The following is a 17,502-nucleotide window of genomic DNA, read 5'->3' as shown; positions in this document are numbered from 1 at the left end:
CCTCCTCCTCCCGCCGCGTAGACAGACGACGACACATATAATCGCCGGATCACCAGACGCGACTCTGCCGGGCGATCCGTCTTCGCGAGGCGTTAAAAGTTATCGCCTTCCCCTAAGTGACAACTTACCGTATCGGCCAGCCGACCGGCCCCGAGCACACGCCGCACGTATGCTCGTACATACGTACGTACGATCATGCGGAGAGCGCGGTACGTGGAAGCGGCCGTTATGGGTCGGACGCTTCGAACTTTCCTCGGTCAGTGAGGCAAGCGAGTGGTTGGTCGGCCGAACGGACGAACGGACGGACAGGCTCGCCGGGAGGCAGTAAACCTCGGCAAACGCTGGGTGGAGACCAGTAGGGCACAGCTACCGTTTGATGTTGATCGTGCAAACGGATTAATCCACGTGTTGTAGGTACGTTTTCGGACGTGTCGCGAGGTCGGGCTCGGCTGGACCGGAGACCCGAAGCCGGGCCGAGCCGAGCCGAGCCTAGGCTGGGGGAGGGGGAGGAAAGGTGGCACAAAGGGAGAAATTTAACCCGGTGAAGCCCGTTTGTCAAACGCAAAACGTACGTGGCTTTGCCTCTGCATTATTTGTACGTGTGGTGGTCGTCGGCGTCGTTTTCCCTCCGCCCCCCCCCCCCTTTTCCCCATACACACTTTGTAGGTACGTGTGCGAAAACGTGTGGGCGTATATTATGTATGGATTCAAACATACACGGCACACCGTACATCTTCCACCTCCTGCTCTGATGCGGTATACGCTGCACATGTGAAGCGCACGTGTGTCACGGATAGACAGATGCGCATATGGGTTTTACGGGAAGATGGAAAATTCTCTGTGTTTCTATGCAAAGTACACGTAAATCTGGAACCGTATGTACGGAATATCGTGGGGTTTTATTCTTTCCGTAGTTACATAAGTAAGAAGCTGGTTCTTTCTGAATTTTCTGTATCCGTTCCATGTGACTTCCATACCATGTTAATTATACATAATAGGTAATGAATTAAATAAACACCTATCGATGCGAGTTTGATTCGAAGATCTCCGTAGTGAGCGTCGAGCATAGGGGGAAAAAATGGTATCTATGCCGAAAAATCGGAACCCGCGAAACAATTTTCCTCACTCTCGCAAGGGACTCGGGGAATTCTCACAGTATCATATAAGACGTGTATCTAGCTACAGCGACGAGCCGTCCAAATGAGAACAAAACCAATTTCTCACGGTTCCCGCGTATAGGCGCGTCTACATTCGTGTGAGAAAATTTGGTAAAATCCTCTCAGCGTATACTCGTATTGGTGGTCCCATGGCGAGGATATAGGATTACACAAACCAACGTGTAGGACACCACGTACGTACGTACGTACACGCTGTATCAACACATCCATATTTCGACGCCGGCCAAACTCGATCGCTCAGAAGCCTAGGTGCAGCAAAAAGTGGCGGAGGGATGAGAGGGAGGGTCTTTCGCCGGGGAAATCGTAGTTAAATGAAAAATCTTTGCTCGCTCGTTTCGTCTCGCCTCCCCGAGCGCCCCTACATCGCGTTATCGTCCTCGTCCTCGTCCTCGTCCTCGTCGCCGTGTTGCTGCGTGCCTGCGCACTCGTTAACCCCTCTAGAGTTGTTTCACACTACCTGTGTACGTGCGTGATGATACGCCTTATAGGGTACGTAAGAGTGTGCTGAAGCGTACGTACGTGATTGTTGCAGGGTGCCTCGGGATTCAAAAGTTCGAGGAGACGCCGGGGTATACGGAGGTCAACCCAGGCCAGGACGCGAAGCTCTCGTGCCGGGTGCGCGACAAGCGGGGACAATGCATATGGCAGAAAGACAACAAGGTTCGTATGCCAGAGCCAATTAAACACCTCGGAAGCTCGTTTCCTTTCTCCGTGCAATGCTTGCGTGTACCTACGTTACACGTAGGTGTATGAAAAACGAAAGGACGAACATGGGACGGGGATTCCTTTGATCGTTAGAATCAGAATCGCTCTATGTACCTACCGTACATGCGCTTGGAATTACGCACATGTGTGCACATGCCCGATGTAAACGTCGCGTAAACTTGTTGCTCTTATTGCCGCCCATATTCGGTATCTGGTACCTAGATGTAACCGCAGACCAGATTCTTAACACGGATAATTTTCCGGGGAGCGACTGTATTTCAAGTCTGCTGTGTTGTTAGGTAAGCCAGGGTGGGGGAAAATCTAGAGCGATTCTCTTAGCGGGAGCTTTTATATCTGAAAAATACAATTATCGTACCCCCTGCGGGTTTTCGCCTTCCACCTCTCGCCTCTAGCCACCTTCTCTCTTTTTCAAGCCGACGCTGACGTCGTGCTACATAAATTACAATCCAACGAGGGTCTTAAAAAAAAAGAAAAGAAAAAAAAAAACGGGAGAGAAAAGTAAAAAAGCAATGGTAACGCGGTGGCTGCGTGGTGCTCAGATTAAAGCCAACCCCAACCGCGGACTTCGTCGACGTAAAATCACCCTCGCGCTCTCAGGCCCCTCGTCTTCTCCTGTCCTTTCCTTCCCCCCTCACCCCCTCATCCTTGGCCCGCGATCGCGGAGCCCAAAGATCAAGTAAAGCAAAAAGTAAGGAATATCAAGGCGCGCGCTGCGAGGTCGTGAACGAAAGAAAGAAGAACGAAGAAAAAGAACTCTCGCCACGGTTGGATGGGCCGAGCCGTCGTTCGATTAGAATTTCACCCGCATCGAGTCGCACCGCGGGTGTGTAAATACTCTTCCACAGCTCAACTCCCGGACGGGCATCGCTGACTACCGGAGTTTTCTTTTTTTTTTTTACATTTTTTTGTTTTTCTCTATTTATTCGAAAATTCTTTCTTTCGTGCGCAGATGTGAAGAACGATGCCCGCGTAAGCTTTTCCGTAAATAATCATTACATCCGCATATACGAGTATATTGCACGCGTACACGATATACAACCTGCACCCATACCTATACCAATAAGAATAAAATGAATACAAAGCGAAAAACAAAAAGAAGAAAAAACGCCGCGTAGGTATAATACAGACGTACGCGTATAGCCTGCGGAGTATAAGCGCGGTTTGCTTTTCTGCCTCCGCCTCGCTTAGCGCTCGACGTGTGTCGGCCGCGGGTGCATTACGCTGATTACTGGTCGTGCCCTCCTCTCCAGAGGCGAGCGCCTCGAGGAGGGCTCGTCGACACGGGCCGGATTGAGACGAGCCAGGGGTTAAACAGAGCCGACGGAGGGTGGGCGAAGCCCGCAACTTGCGAAAAGACCTCTATTTTTCGCCCCGTTTTCAGCTTCTCAAAAACTCCCTCCGAATAGGTATACCTATGTAATAATACCCGACTGCAGGTTTAATCGTACAGTCTACTGCGGTAGATCGTCTGCGTATGTTCATTAGGGAGGTTCTTAAAAAGGTCCTTTTTAAATATCGACCGGCGTGCCCCCCAAATCGAGTTCACCTTCATAATCAGCGACCCAAGAAACCCCCCTGTACCAAATTTCATCAAAACCCGTTGGGCAGATTTGGTGTGTCCCTGAAAGTGTTTAACGGGGAAATTAAACCCTGTTTGGAGCACGAGTCAGAGTGGAGATAACAATCTGAAAAAATTAAGGAGTTATTTACGAATTACGTGGAACCGATTTGGGGAGCGCGTTGGTCGAAACTCAAAAATGAACTTTTCGAGGACCACCCTAAACTGTGCACGCACAACGACGTACGAGGTGAATATTTTCCACGCAGCTGATCGGAATGCTGATGAAGAAGTACGAGTGGGCGGCCGCCCCCGACGCGGGGGATTGTTCCCTCTGGGTTCGCTCCGCGGATTTAACTTTCGACGACGGGCTTTGGCAGTGCCAGGTTACGCTCAGCGACTTTGCCGCACAGGATGCGCTTACCTCAGACCCGGCGCGACTCGTAGTACGAGGTATGCATTACGTGTCCTTGCTATCGGGAATGAGATGCGTGTTCCATTATAATACACGTATTACTCACACGCAACGCGTTATCGCGGTCAGTCCTCGGCCGCGACGACGCAACGCTGCGGACGAACCTTTTGAGTCAGACATTATTATGCCGAGTCAACTTTTACAACGAGATAGTATTATATGAACACGAATCTAAAATCATATTTCACAAATTCAAGATGGCGGATACAACATGGCGGACGAAAATTTGAAATTCGATCGAATACGGTCAAAAACTCTACGCAGGGGTATTCGCGGTCGCTGATTGGATTCGCCGTACTGAATTTTCAAAATCTAATTTCATATTCCCAATTAGCGACCCCAAAAAACCCTCCAAAGATTTTTTTCTCCGGATTCGATCGAATTTAAAATTTTCCTCCACCGTATTGGAACCGCCATTTATAATTTTAGCAATCCGAGATCAGATCCGCAATCAGCGATCCCAAGAACTTATAATTTATGCAAAACATGTATATATGTAGAAGGGTAACTTCCTCGGAAATGAATTATGCCTTCAATTTTCACGATTTCTTTCTATCAATTTGTTTCTAACAATAACAACTTACATTATATCGCAATAATTTTGGTACACTCCCAGGAATGGCAAATAAATCGCAAAGAAATATGTTTTCAAAGATGGTAGGAATACTTGCCACTATGACTGAAAAGGGTGAACGTCGTGCGTCCCTCGCCCCCTGACTAACGACGCAAATCTGTATTTACACAGTGAGTCCGAAACGGCCAGACATCGAGTACGGACAAATCACGATTCTACCAGGAAGCAACGTGACGGCGCGTGCCGGCGAAGTCGCTCACCTAAGCTGTGCCTCCCGATACGGGAACCCCCCGGCATTGCTGCGATGGTCTGTATCACGTTCTTTTTTTCTTTCTCACTCACCCTCTTTACGAATACATTCGATACTCGAGGATAAATATTGCGAAACCAGCCGATCTTCGATCGGAATTGGTGTCGTCGAGTGCAATCGTTGCGGTATTAAATTCGCACAAACGCGTCAAATCAACGAAGGCAATGAACGGTGCTCCGCACCCTTCCTGTCCCAGGTACCTAGGCGAAACGGAAATCCGGCCGCTGCGGCCGCAGGTGAACTCTACGGAGAAGGAGAATCCTCGGACGTGGATGGCGCGCAGCGTCGTCGATGTTTTGGCGGAGAGGTCGCGTTACGGTGAGCCGATACGGTGCGTCGCGCAGCACGCGGCCTACGCCAACCCGAGTTCAACCCTAGCGACGGAGGTGCGGTTCGACGTACGCTGTAAGTCGCGTCGCCCCAGGGTGACATCCCCGGTCGAAATTTAGCGCCTGTTTCAACGGACCCCCCCGCGTAGGGCTTCAAGAAAGTAGAGTAGGTTTTACTTCGATTCAATGTCAGACCCTAGTTTCACGCTAAAAATGTCCGAAATTTATCGATTTACCGAGTTCAGGCTCACAGTAGGGTATGTTTGGAGCCTCGTTTCATCCCCCAGAGGCAGGGTTAAACCTGCTCGTTTGAAACCCTCGTTCAACGCTCAAAATCCTAACCCGCTGATAAAGGTCCGTCGATTCTGATCGATTGTGGTAGAAATACAAAAAATACGATTGAAACGTGTGAAATCAAATTAAAATCCCAATAAATAGGGGTCGGTTTACACACGCGTTTAATCGTATTTTCTGTACATTCAATCGGTCAAAATATAATATAAATATAAATATACAGTCATTTCTGTATTCGTGAGAATGTTGAATGAATACACTTGAAATGCGATACTTGATTTTCAAATGTTACCGAAACTTATGAAAGTTATATCGAAATAGCCCTAGGATTATTCATTGTCAACGCTTGAATGTCGCTGTAATAATATATCCATGTATTGTATATGAGGAGTAACAGGTCCAACGGAGGAGCCGAAGATTGAATAGCGTGAAAATAGGTTCAATCGTCTACTAAGAGGGTCAAAGTAGGGTTTGATACTTTAATTTTTCAGAGTCGGAGATCCGACGTAGGATTTGCCCTTAAATTTTCGTAACTCAGGGGGTGAACGTACGATTTCTAGCTTCAGTTTTCTTTAAAGTAGGTTCACGTAAACCTCGGTAGGGTAAAATTTCGGCGCTAAATTTCTGCTCGAGATGCCTTCCCAAATTTCAAACCCATTCCGGCATATTTTGCGGCCAATTCCGCAGACGCCCCGGAGACCCGTTTGGTCGGAGCACCGGGAGGCGGCGTCCACCTGGAGGAAGACAGGGACCGGCTGGCCGTTCGATGCGTCGCCAACGCGAATCCGCCCGCCTCGATCCTCTGGAAGCGGTCGACGGGACTCGGGGGAGCTACCGAGGTGGTCAGCAGGGACGAGACCCTGATCCTCTCCCCGATTCAGCGGAGCCACGCGGGGCGATACTTCTGCGAGGCGGCGAACTCGGTTGGGGAGAGCAGCCCTCTGTCCCTCCAGATATCCATAAACTGTGAGTTTCCGTCTCTGTAGCCAGCGATATCTTGCCTATACAGGAGTCTGCGGCTCAATCTCCAATTTCCGTGCACGTCTCTCGTTCAGATCCGCCGAAGATCACATCGGTGGGTCCCGAGCGTCTGACGACGGCGCTTCTCTACACCGGAGCATCCTTCGAGTGTTACGCGGACGCGATGCCGCCGCCCGAATACAGGTCAGTTCCACCCCCGAAGTCGATCGACGTTTATAACCGAGACCCTTGGGTTCAGGTGGTTGCAGGTGTTTCCGGACGGCCGAGAGCCGCAGGTCCGTGGGCAGGGGCAGCGGTTCTTCCTGAACAACGTAACCTACGATCAACAGGGACAGTACATCTGCCTGGCGTTGAACGTGATAAACGGCAACACCCGGGAAGCGAGGAGCGACCCGGTCTCCCTCCAGGTCGTCGGCGCGCCAAGGGTAAGCTTGGATTCGCGGCGCATCCGGGGTGCGGATGCTCCGTCGAGTCGGCGTTCTCTGACTTCCGTGGTGTTCGCAGGTGGTGAGACCGGCTCGTTCCGAGACCTCGATCGTCTCAGCGACGGAAGGAGGACCGGCGCGACTCGAGATAAGGCTGTGCTCGGATCCGCGGCCGCGGCTCGTCGCCTGGGAATGGGGAAGAATCCGCCTTCACGCTGGTTAGAACCCGTTGTCAGTCAGGACAGTATGTCAGCCCCACCCCCAATAAACGAACCCTCACGGACTGTACAGACGATCACTCGACAGGGGTACGTCGCTTTACGAATCAGCGGGAATTACCTCTCGTTTCAGGCGAGGTCCTTGAGTCCCGATACCGCGCCCTCGACCTCGAGCCCCTCGCCTTCGCCGAGGACTGCTACGCCGCCATCCTCGAGCTAACCAGCACAGCCAAGGAGGATCAGCGCTTGTACAACGTCACCGTCGAGAACGACCGAGGCAGCGATCGCCGGACCCTGATGCTCAGGGTGAACGAGCCGGGACAGGTTTGAACCCCTGTAATGTAATACCAGGGTGGTCCGTAGAAAGGTAACTCTTTAATTGCGACCGGCTCCATATATTTCAAAAATAATTCCCCAAATTTTTCAACTTCTTATCTCAACAATGCCCCGGTTTCTTAAGGACCACCCTAAATTGTAACACTTTATTCTGTGAATTTATTTCCTCGTTACTCCGCCTAGATCCCTCTGGTGATCGGTGCCGTTGCCGGTTTCACCGTTCTCTCCATACTGATAATGGGCTTCGTGTGTTTCCTCCGAACCGAGCACTGCTGCTTTGCCCGGAACACGGTGCCGGCACTTCAGCAGGTTCATTGCAGGTACGTTCCAGATTCGAGACGAGCGAGCGACCCGGTCGAATTGGCCCGATTCGCGGTTTCGATTGATTGATTGATTGACTGATTGCAGCGGGAAGCCGCAGCAGTCGGAGTGCGCCCGGGAGGTCGAGGACACCAGGCTCGGCATAGAAACTATGGAACGCACGACGCAACGGTACGCGCACCAGAAACAATTACAGGCCCACACTCTGAAGCCCGTGTCTTCTCTCCACTATCAGCAGTGCTACGACCACGAGCCCCAGCCCCAGCCTCATCCCCAGCCTCAGCCCCTGCAGCCGCAGCGGCACCAGCGACATCACCACCGTCAACATCACGTCAAACAGCCCCTTCACGGTCCGCAGTGCGAGTTGCAGACCAGGCACCCGGACACTTCGACCAACGACTCGACGACCAGTCTTTGGTAAATTTTTCCAACTCTGATAAGACGTCATGTCAGTCAGTCACTCGGTGAGTCAGTCAGTAAGTCAGTCGGTCGTCTCACCGCGGTCGATGATCACTATCGCGTACTGCGAGGCAGAGTGCAGGGGTGGGTTACGCGCTAGACTTGCGACCGAGCGCCTTTTGCGGTCGTTTTAATCCTGGGTATTATATTTGCGTATCTACCTGACTCCTTTTTGCTTTCGCGCCCGAGAGAATCTTTTCTCCCGTGTCATCCAACGGCCGTATAAAGATAGCGAGATAGGATATCGCGGGGGTGAGTGAGTGAGGGTGGAAGCAGCAGCTACAACGCTGTCGAAATGAAAACGTTGCTTCTTTTACGGCTCGGTGCCTGGATGGGACGCGGGGGTCTTCGTCCTTTTTATTTCATTTTTTTTTCTTTTTCTTTTTTATGATTTCTCATCTTTTCTTTTTTTTTTTTGTCATTTTAATGCATCGTTTTATTTTGACTACAATGCCGTCGGACGAAAACGTTACACGAGTCAAGTCGCAAAGAAGACGGATCCAGTTTGAATCGACACGCGTATTTTCCACCATTTCTACGTACGTCGGCATACGTGTATAATATATACGGAATGTAATTATGCAGGGGCAAGCGCTGGTATAGAATACGCGGAACACGTCGGTATACGTTATAAGCGAGATCAAAGATTCCTCGATCTTCCAGACTATAACATCACGTTTTCTTGAAAACATATTAATCTCTCCTCATATTACGCAAACTATACTTTTCCATCTATAAATAACGCGCGTCACGCTGCAACAAACGAACAGTGACATCACGCCTGTGTGTTGGGAAAAAAATTTGCACTGACTAATGAATGAGGCACGAGGTTTGAATCGAATGCGTAAGTGACAACTTTTTAGTCATACATCATTCGCGTAGCTAAGTATAATGACGATTCATTCCGAGCATGAGTGGCAATGTAAATACGTGATGAAACTTGGCTGTGGGTGAAAAGGTAAAGAGTTGGTATTATTGATTCAGTGAATCCTTTACCTCGCAGTGTTTCAACCGGTACCTGTAGGCTAATGGATAAAACCACAGCCCAGGACGCGGTGCTGGACTCGCGTTCCTTGGATATTATGTTCTACCATGTATCTCTTGTCTTCTATTGTATTCGGTATAAGAGATTTATGATTATCATTGCCGTATTGTCGATATTGGCAATCGGAAAGAACGTTTATTGTCAGTTGAATTGCATGGTGAGATTGAAATGATTAAGAATAAATGACGAAATAAATTATATCTGCACATCCTAAAACGTAACATCTATCCCGTCAAAGCATACCCATGCCTGTAATTGTCTATCCCATCTGCTCGTTGAGCGTATCTCCCAACTTGACATTATTTATTTATTCATATTAAAATAAACATCACCGTCCCTTGATCGCTTGATAAAACAAGGTAGGGTTTGAAATTTCCGCAGAATACATAACAGATTATCAATTTCCCATCAAACGATAACGGATCACTCGTTTTTCTCACCTGATTCGAGACGAGTAGCTTTCTACGTCCAAAACAAAAATAAATAAATAAATAAATAAAGTTGAATCGTAACTTGACGTATTTAAGTAACGTATTTTCCGCCACAAGCACGATGATGCTGGCTTGCCTCGTGAGTTCGCGTGAAAATATTCAGATGGAAAAAAAAAAAAATGTCAAGAACGAGAAACAGAATGAAATAAATAAGCAGAAATGAAAATCAGTCTTATACCGATGAATTTATCTCCTGTTCAAACACTTACGTGTGACCGCCTGATTCCGAGTCGATTCCGCAGCGGGAATTCCACCCTAGCTGCCACAGGTGGAATCCAAGCCCGCAGCAAATCGTTGGGGGATGATCCGCATCCGCAGGCATCGTTCGAAAGCACGGATTTCCTGCCCACGCACTTCTCTCTCCGCACATATTTCTCTTCTCCGTCAAAAACTATATCTGCCGCACGATCTACCGGAGGCTGGGCTTGGATTCCGAGAAGATTCACGCGTCCCTCACGCGTCGTGGTTTCATCCGGCGGTGCGAAAGCCTCGTCTCCGTCGTATCTGAACCCGCATGTAAGCCCTCGGGCTGCTGGCGCAGCCCCCGAAAAAGGATCCTCGCCTCGTCCGCACCCTCCTCCTTTATCCCAAAGGATTCGTGACGATCCGAGGTATCCTCAGGCGATGTTGCTATCGTCGCGTTTAATTTCCGTCGCAAAACTTCAACCCCTCGTATCACGATCCCGCATCCTTGTCCAATTTTCGAACCTGCAATACAACTGTAAGGGGGAAAGAAAAAACATTACCAATGCTTCACATTGTTTGAATTGAAAATAAGGGCTCTGTGTGTATTAGAAAAGGCGTTCAAAAGCAGGCTTTGAGTCAAAAGGTGTGTAGCTTTTTAACGATTGAGAAAAAAAAAAAAAAAAATGACCGGAATAAAATGAAATAAAAACAATAAAAAACGTGTTCAGGACACGCCAGCTTTCACAATCTAACTCACGCGTCGTGGGCACAGGTATGTACCTACATATCGACCCGTTGCATATGTTACAAGTTGCCTGCGGTATAAGTATACCCGACGGGTTTGAGCCGCGCGTTACTCGAGGTAAAAGAAATAAATATCCATCCCTGTGTATGTAAAATATCGCGTACACGTACAGAACGGAAACACGATCGTACTATCAGTTGTACAAGGATATACAGGATACATAGAGGGAACTTACGATCGGCGCAGTGGAGGCAAAACCGTTGGTGAAAAATTTCCGCAAGTTTCGGTGTACTTCCTGCGACTCCGGGTTCCAGAACGCTCTCCACCCTAATTTCGACTTTGCCATCTCACGGCCTCGATGCTACGCGGCAGATTTTCGACGGCGGTAAATTTCCGTCGTAAAAAAAAACTGCGTGTTCCTGGACGTGTCCCTGACGGCCTTGCCGATTTTTACAGCCGAAAGCGGAATGGACGGTGGTTTGATTTTTCTTTTTTTCTTTCTTTCTTTTTCATCGTCGCACGGTGATTCAGGACCGATTTGCAATTCACCGCAGTAAAGAATGACGCGTCCGGAATTTCACGGTTAGCAGCTGTGATACGTCGCTTCGTATTCTTTATACGAAATGCTTTTTGTACTCGGCAGCTTTTCTCTCAATTATGCGGAGAGAAAAACAGCTCGGCGCCTCAAAGCTTCTCAGCCTGCATCGATTCATCACTGTTATACGATTAAATATAACGTGTTACGTTCAAGCGAGGCCTTTTCATGCAGGTGTACATGTGTATACTTCAACCCACCGCCTGGCGCACTCTTCCTCTGAAACAAATTGCCTCATTGTTGGGGCGAGTGGATTGCCTGGAAGATTACCTCAATTACCTTGTAAGCTTCCTGCAACTCTGGGTCGAGAGAACGGGGGCGAATTACCCGATGGTGATTTATGCTGGTAATGAACAAACTGGATGAATTCATGCTCCTGTGTAGGTCGTATTTTCTCCATATACGGATCATGGGGTGGAATCTGAGAAAGACAACAACCTTCTTCAATTATTGATCGAATGAATTAAAAGCTAAAAATATATACAATATCTAAAATGACTGAAGTACATAGTTGGAGTTAGATCTGTACAGTTCGCTGTGAAATTTCGCTATATACTATTGTTAATCTGAACCGCGGGAAAGGAATTAAAATTTCGAACAGGAATACCTAAGTTGGAAAAAGCAGTAACCTTACCACGGACTGAGTCGATAAAAAAAAAAAAAAAAAAGAAAAAAAAAATGGACCATCGAAGATTTCGCTGACGCGAAAGCGAAGTCAGCGGTCGGTGAAAAAGTTTTCACACTCAATTGATTCGCGGTCGGTTATGATAATTCCGTCGAACACGACGTTGATTCTCATCGCCGTGGCGAACGAGCCAACAAGCAGTTGTAAGATGTCTGTAAAATTTAACAACAATGCATTATGTAAGTACACACATATAAACGTTGAAGAAAAAAAATGCAGAACTTCGCCCGAACGACGGCAACCAACCACGCATCACCTGTTGCAGCTAGCGAAAAATTTCTAGCCACCAACAGGTATCGTAAATCGAATTGCCTGGCGTTAGGCGCACCGCGAATATTATCGATTGTCAAGGGTTGGTATGCGGGGATAATAAAATTGCATCCGTGTACCTGATTGTGAGATTTGGCAGTGTTTCAGTTTTTTTTCTCTCACATCTTCGTGGGCGATGAAATATACCTTCTACATATATCGTGTATGAAAATCTTTCTCCTGTAGTCCCTGTGCGTTCCGTGAAGGGTGATCCAGTATGCAGATCAGACGGATTTGACGTCGTAGGTTGACGACATATAATAGTTAAGTATTACCTAATCAAATTTATTTTTACTTAATAATTTCATGGTACAATCTATATGCCTACTATGATATACAAAACAACGTATTAGTACAATTTGTTTTATGAAGATAGAAGAAAAAAGAAAAAAAAAAAAAAAACAAGAACCAATTGTCATGGAAAAAGTAACTGTGATAACTTTACAATAAATAACGTTCCAAGGATAATTAGCAACGAATTGTGAAAGAAAAATACATGTAAAATTCTTGAGTTAGAGGCTTCGCTATTACATGTATAAGTTATACGCAGTCGGTTCGACGTTTTATTATACCTATTATATTTATATTATATATAAGTATAATATATATAGGTGTACTGAATAAAATAAATTGACATTATGGTAACGCAGCTGTACGACGGTATATTTCATGCATATATATATATATATAATATGTATATATGTAATATATACATATATATACACATAATATGTATATGATGTCAAATGAATCATTACTAATGTACATAACGTACGGAATTCATTATTATTGTAATTGTAGCAGCCTCACTCTCTAATAATACTAAATATATATATATATATAATATATTTTATATATATATATATAATGATGGTATTCAATGCGGTAATTATTATTATTTATGTTACTATAAGTATTATTATTATTACTGTCATTATTATTATTATTAATATTATTAACGTGATAAATAATAATCAATAGAATAATGTTCATAATAAACAATACAGTACTAGGTATTTTTGTGGTTTTATATTCATTTTTATTATTATTATTAATTATTTGTTTAAATATTATTCATACATATCTATATACATATAATGTCTACGTATATGTATATTAATATATGTATATAGATATATTGTATTAATCACAAATAGCGTATTCTGAAAAATAGATTAGGGTCCGGTGGACGGAGGGCGAAAACAGTTTTCAAATCTTTAGAAGGTGCCTGGTTAATCAACTTGTGATAGGTATGTACCTATTATACATCGTCACCTATCTGTACCTATATTCCAATGTTGTTATAATATATTAACGATGAAGTGAGAAGGTCGTCCCGATTTCCCGCCTGCATTTGAAAATATTACAATCTTACGAATTAAGTGTCGCGTAAAACAGGCACCTGATCGATGAATGAAAATTACGTTTAGAAACGAATCGCTGCACGAGACGCGTCTTCGCCCTTCCGCCCGGGGAACCCCCTATAACAGGGCACTATGAACAGCAGTCTGCTGGCTATAAGTGTGACGTTTTTTTCAACTTTTCAAAAAACTGTTCTCTTCCTCGTGTTTACCACCTCATACCACACCTCCTCCCCCTACCCCTAACCCTCCCAACCCTTTCTCCATACTTTTTCACCTCCCTATAATATAAACACCGAAGATTCGGATCGAAACGAGCACCTTTTAAGAAAGCGAAAGAAAAATTATTAAGCGTGTCACGGAATATAACGAACGAATTTGGAATTCTGCTTCGCCAATTTTTTCGGGGACGATGCGGGAGACAGGGAGGAGGAGGACTGGAAGAATAGAAACGAATTATTATCATCACCGTCGTTGTTACGCGTCCGCGCGCGATGACAAATCTTTAAGAAATTTCCATTCTTCGTTAATGCCTCAGAGCGCGGGATTAACGATATAGTTTTTAATAATTCATCCTGATATTGTGTGTTTGATTATATACATATATTTTTCTTTTATTTTTTCATGTATTCGTGCGTTGCGATGCAGTTTTCAAAAAAATGGAAATGAGAGAATTTTATAGAACAGAGAGAGAGAGAGAGAGTGAGAGAGAGAGAGAGAGAGAGAGAGAATAAAGAGAAAGAATTAAGGGGAAAAAAAGAGATGAGAGATGAAAAGAAAGAGAAAAAATAAGGTAAAGTATGACGATTGGGGAAGGTAATAGTCATTTCCACCCTTCTGCCTCTCTTCTTACGTGTAGATAATTGTTTGTTCAATATGTATAATATGACATACTGCTATTACTATGAATATATCAATATTAAAACTGCGCCCTGTTCGCAGCATGCCTTCACTACTATCAGCCTGCGCTACTGTACATTCTGTTTTTTATATTTCAAATTCGACTCTTCATATCGCCTCATGATATTTATACTGTGTACTTTTATCATTTTTGATGTACATATTATAACGTTCGTTTTGTTGTCGTATTTTTTTTCTTTTATGTCATTTTTTACTTTTGCTAAATTTTTTTTATTTTCATTTTTTCTTCATCATCAGACGCCGCATCTCTACTTCATTGTCAGCCTAGAGCCTGCACACCATGCACGTCTATTCTACATCTAGCTCACTCTCTTTCTCTGGATTTGTCCCCCTTCTATGCTCACGCTCCATTTCTCTCTGTTTTCTCACGCTTATACACGTTATAAATAGTGTATAGCTGTTTTATCTTACATAATTATCGATAATATGTATGTGTGTTAATAGTATAAGATTTTTAATTACTCATTACTATTTATATTATTATTATTATTATTATTATTATTGTTATTATTATTTCATTAACCTTTTATGCTGAGTTGCCGCTGCATAAAGCGCAATATTTGTATATGACCATGACGATGCGATGCGTCTTTTTCAACGAAATCAGAAAATATCTATCAAAACGAAACTAACCAACAATAGAAGGAATTCAATATCGTTTCATATCCTTGCGAGCTGACAATAATTTAACTACATTCTTTATCCTCTTTTCTTTCAATCCAATGTATAACCTACGACTGACAAAACTAACATTATGTTATCTTCAGAGTAGAGAAAAAAAAACCAAACTATCGGGAATATTTGTCAGGGTATTTAAGCAGCAGCCAGAATTACATTTCAGATTGTTATTCTGAAATTAAAGGGCTGACCAACTTGCCTGGCGCCACCGTGTTGTGCGAACGCAACGTTATGCTGGGCCAGAAGTACTACGTTATAAGCCTAATCTATTATTTTGCAGTAAAAAATAGCGTGAACGGCACTGTATTAGGAAGAAGCTAATATATTTATACATATACATATATATATATATATATACATATATATATATATATGTATATATATTTGTTACGGGTTCATGCTCTTGATTATTACTATTCTTTATTTTATCGTCGTCAGAAATATATGCTATATAATTCTTTTTTAAATCTTCGCTTAATATCGTTTCACTAATTATCATTACACCATACACTATTTTGTTCGTGACGTTATAATTCTTTTTTATCGTTATCGTATTATTAATATCTTTAGTGTTATCGTTAAGGATTATTAATTAATTGGTTAATTAATTAATTATTATTCATCTATTTTTACATGTCAAGGAATTCCGGCTGATCTGCGCTTCCGTCAAAAGTGAGAGAAGAGAAAGAACAGAGTGGAAAGAAAGAGAGAGAGAGAGAGAGAGAGATACAGAGATAGAGATAGAGAGAGAGAAATAGCCCGACCGACCGTCAAAAATACCTCCCATTTTATTTGTTGTGTCCCAAATTGACAAGGAGTGCGAGTTAAAATTTTCGCATTATACTATTTATATATACATGGAATTAGACACGCGAAAGAAGTTCTCTTTACCATGGTCAGGATTTAGAGGGAATGAAAAGATGATAAAAAAAAAAAGAAACCGATACTCCACGAAATAAAAATAAAAATAAAACACAGCAAAACAAAATAAGCTTTGCCGAAGTTCCCGCAGTCTATTTACTGTCTCGTGTATGCGTTTTAAATATGTGTCTACCTTTTCGCTAACGATAAAATCTAAACGCGGGGTGGGGAGGACGGCGCATGATGAATTATATGTATATGTGATGTATTTTTTATCATACGAAAAGACGCCTTGTCGCTGGGTAATTAATTCGTACTGCAGTAAACTAGAGTGACCTGGCTCCAATCGAAATGTTGGAGCGAGGTAAGCGTTGAATTTTGAAATTGTTCTTGTTTTTTTTTTGCATCTCTTTTCTCGTTTTTCCATATTTTCAATTTCTTCCTTCAAATCTACGCATCTACGATACCTCGGGTACCTACATATATATATAATGTATATGTACATATACGCGTGTATGTATATATTGTATATATATGTTGAAATTTTCATATATGATAGCTATGTATAGTACCTACGCGCTAACTGCCTAGAAAATTCTAAAATCTGTACCCGTAGCTTCGACAACGGCGACTATTCACCAATTAACGAATTTTCAAACTACATTTATATGTATATATGTGAAGGTATGTGTTTAAGGTATAATATAATTATATAGGTATAAATTTAATTTTAATAATTATAGATACCGTTCGACAATCTCGGGCAAATTATTGATACATACTTAATGAATGTAAGTAATATTATACAAGTTTAATACGTATGCGTGAATTGGATTTATGTGTGTTTATACGGGGAAAAGTCTCTCCACTCGCGTGAATAATTTTACCGAATGCTTTGAGTATACGATGCCTGTTAGTGTACTTCAATCGTTACATATCACTATTGTTATTTTAATTTATCGTTTTCATATTCATTATTATCTACTTAGTAGGTACTAGATTTCATTTTCACGCCATTTCTTTTACCCATACGACCCTCTACTAAGAACCTGTAAAGCTACGACGCCTAAGGTGATGAATTATTAACTCCTACATATCTTGTTAATAATAATAATATAATATAATATAAGATCGGATAAATAAAATGTATGTTACGATATACGTTTATATGTATGCCATACGCACATATATATATATACGTCAGGTATATAAATGAATATATGCATACATATACATGCGGGTGTGTGTATGTATAATATATACATATACGTATATATACAACTGCATATACATTCCTACCTAGGCTAGACTCCGACGGAAAAATATATTTATAAAAAGTTATAATATTATTATATTATATGTTATATTTTATTAAATATACGTTTCAAGCGTTCTATGTACCGTACTAATCTTCTATTTTTTACCTCTAAGCTCCCGCCGC

General features: G+C 43.6%; 2 protein-coding genes and 1 long non-coding RNA gene across 4 annotated transcripts in view; 1 reads left to right on the top strand and 2 right to left on the bottom strand.

The window, feature by feature from the left end:
• Positions 1 to 10,146, top strand: part of LOC124186658 (kin of IRRE-like protein 2) — a 23,569-nt gene extending 13,423 nt beyond the window's left edge. Inside the window, exons 2-12 of one of the 2 annotated variants that reach the window (XM_046578534.1) lie at positions 1,711 to 1,838; positions 3,732 to 3,915; positions 4,683 to 4,818; positions 5,018 to 5,226; positions 6,132 to 6,410; positions 6,500 to 6,608; positions 6,664 to 6,850; positions 6,930 to 7,068; positions 7,202 to 7,392; positions 7,588 to 7,724; positions 7,813 to 10,146. In XM_046578534.1, coding sequence (XP_046434490.1) covers positions 1,711 to 1,838; positions 3,732 to 3,915; positions 4,683 to 4,818; positions 5,018 to 5,226; positions 6,132 to 6,410; positions 6,500 to 6,608; positions 6,664 to 6,850; positions 6,930 to 7,068; positions 7,202 to 7,392; positions 7,588 to 7,724; positions 7,813 to 8,146 — 2,033 coding nt within the window. In that variant the 3' untranslated portion in view covers positions 8,147 to 10,146. The remainder of the gene's footprint in view (positions 1 to 1,710; positions 1,839 to 3,731; positions 3,916 to 4,682; positions 4,819 to 5,017; positions 5,227 to 6,131; positions 6,411 to 6,499; positions 6,609 to 6,663; positions 6,851 to 6,929; positions 7,069 to 7,201; positions 7,393 to 7,587; positions 7,725 to 7,812) is intronic. The other variant, XM_046578535.1, reaches the window with a different exon arrangement.
• LOC124186657 (semaphorin-1A) overlaps positions 9,293 to 17,502 on the bottom strand; it is a 26,670-nt gene continuing 18,460 nt past the window's right edge. Inside the window, exon 10 of the mRNA XM_046578532.1 lies at positions 9,293 to 9,430. Within this exon, the coding sequence (XP_046434488.1) occupies positions 9,325 to 9,430 (106 nt within the window). The 3' untranslated portion in view covers positions 9,293 to 9,324. The remainder of the gene's footprint in view (positions 9,431 to 17,502) is intronic.
• Positions 10,326 to 15,534, bottom strand: LOC124186666. The gene is made up of 4 exons (XR_006871708.1): positions 12,321 to 15,534; positions 11,526 to 11,667; positions 10,887 to 11,465; positions 10,326 to 10,439 (listed from the first exon to the last, which is right to left on the bottom strand). It is a non-coding gene; the product is annotated as an uncharacterized LOC124186666 (long non-coding RNA).

This window comes from Neodiprion fabricii, chromosome 7 (genome assembly GCF_021155785.1).
Source record: "Neodiprion fabricii isolate iyNeoFabr1 chromosome 7, iyNeoFabr1.1, whole genome shotgun sequence".
Classification (NCBI taxonomy): Eukaryota; Metazoa; Arthropoda; class Insecta; order Hymenoptera; family Diprionidae; genus Neodiprion; species Neodiprion fabricii.
The sequence above is the reverse complement of the archived record's forward strand: the minus strand, read 5'-3'. Positions and strand labels throughout refer to the sequence as shown.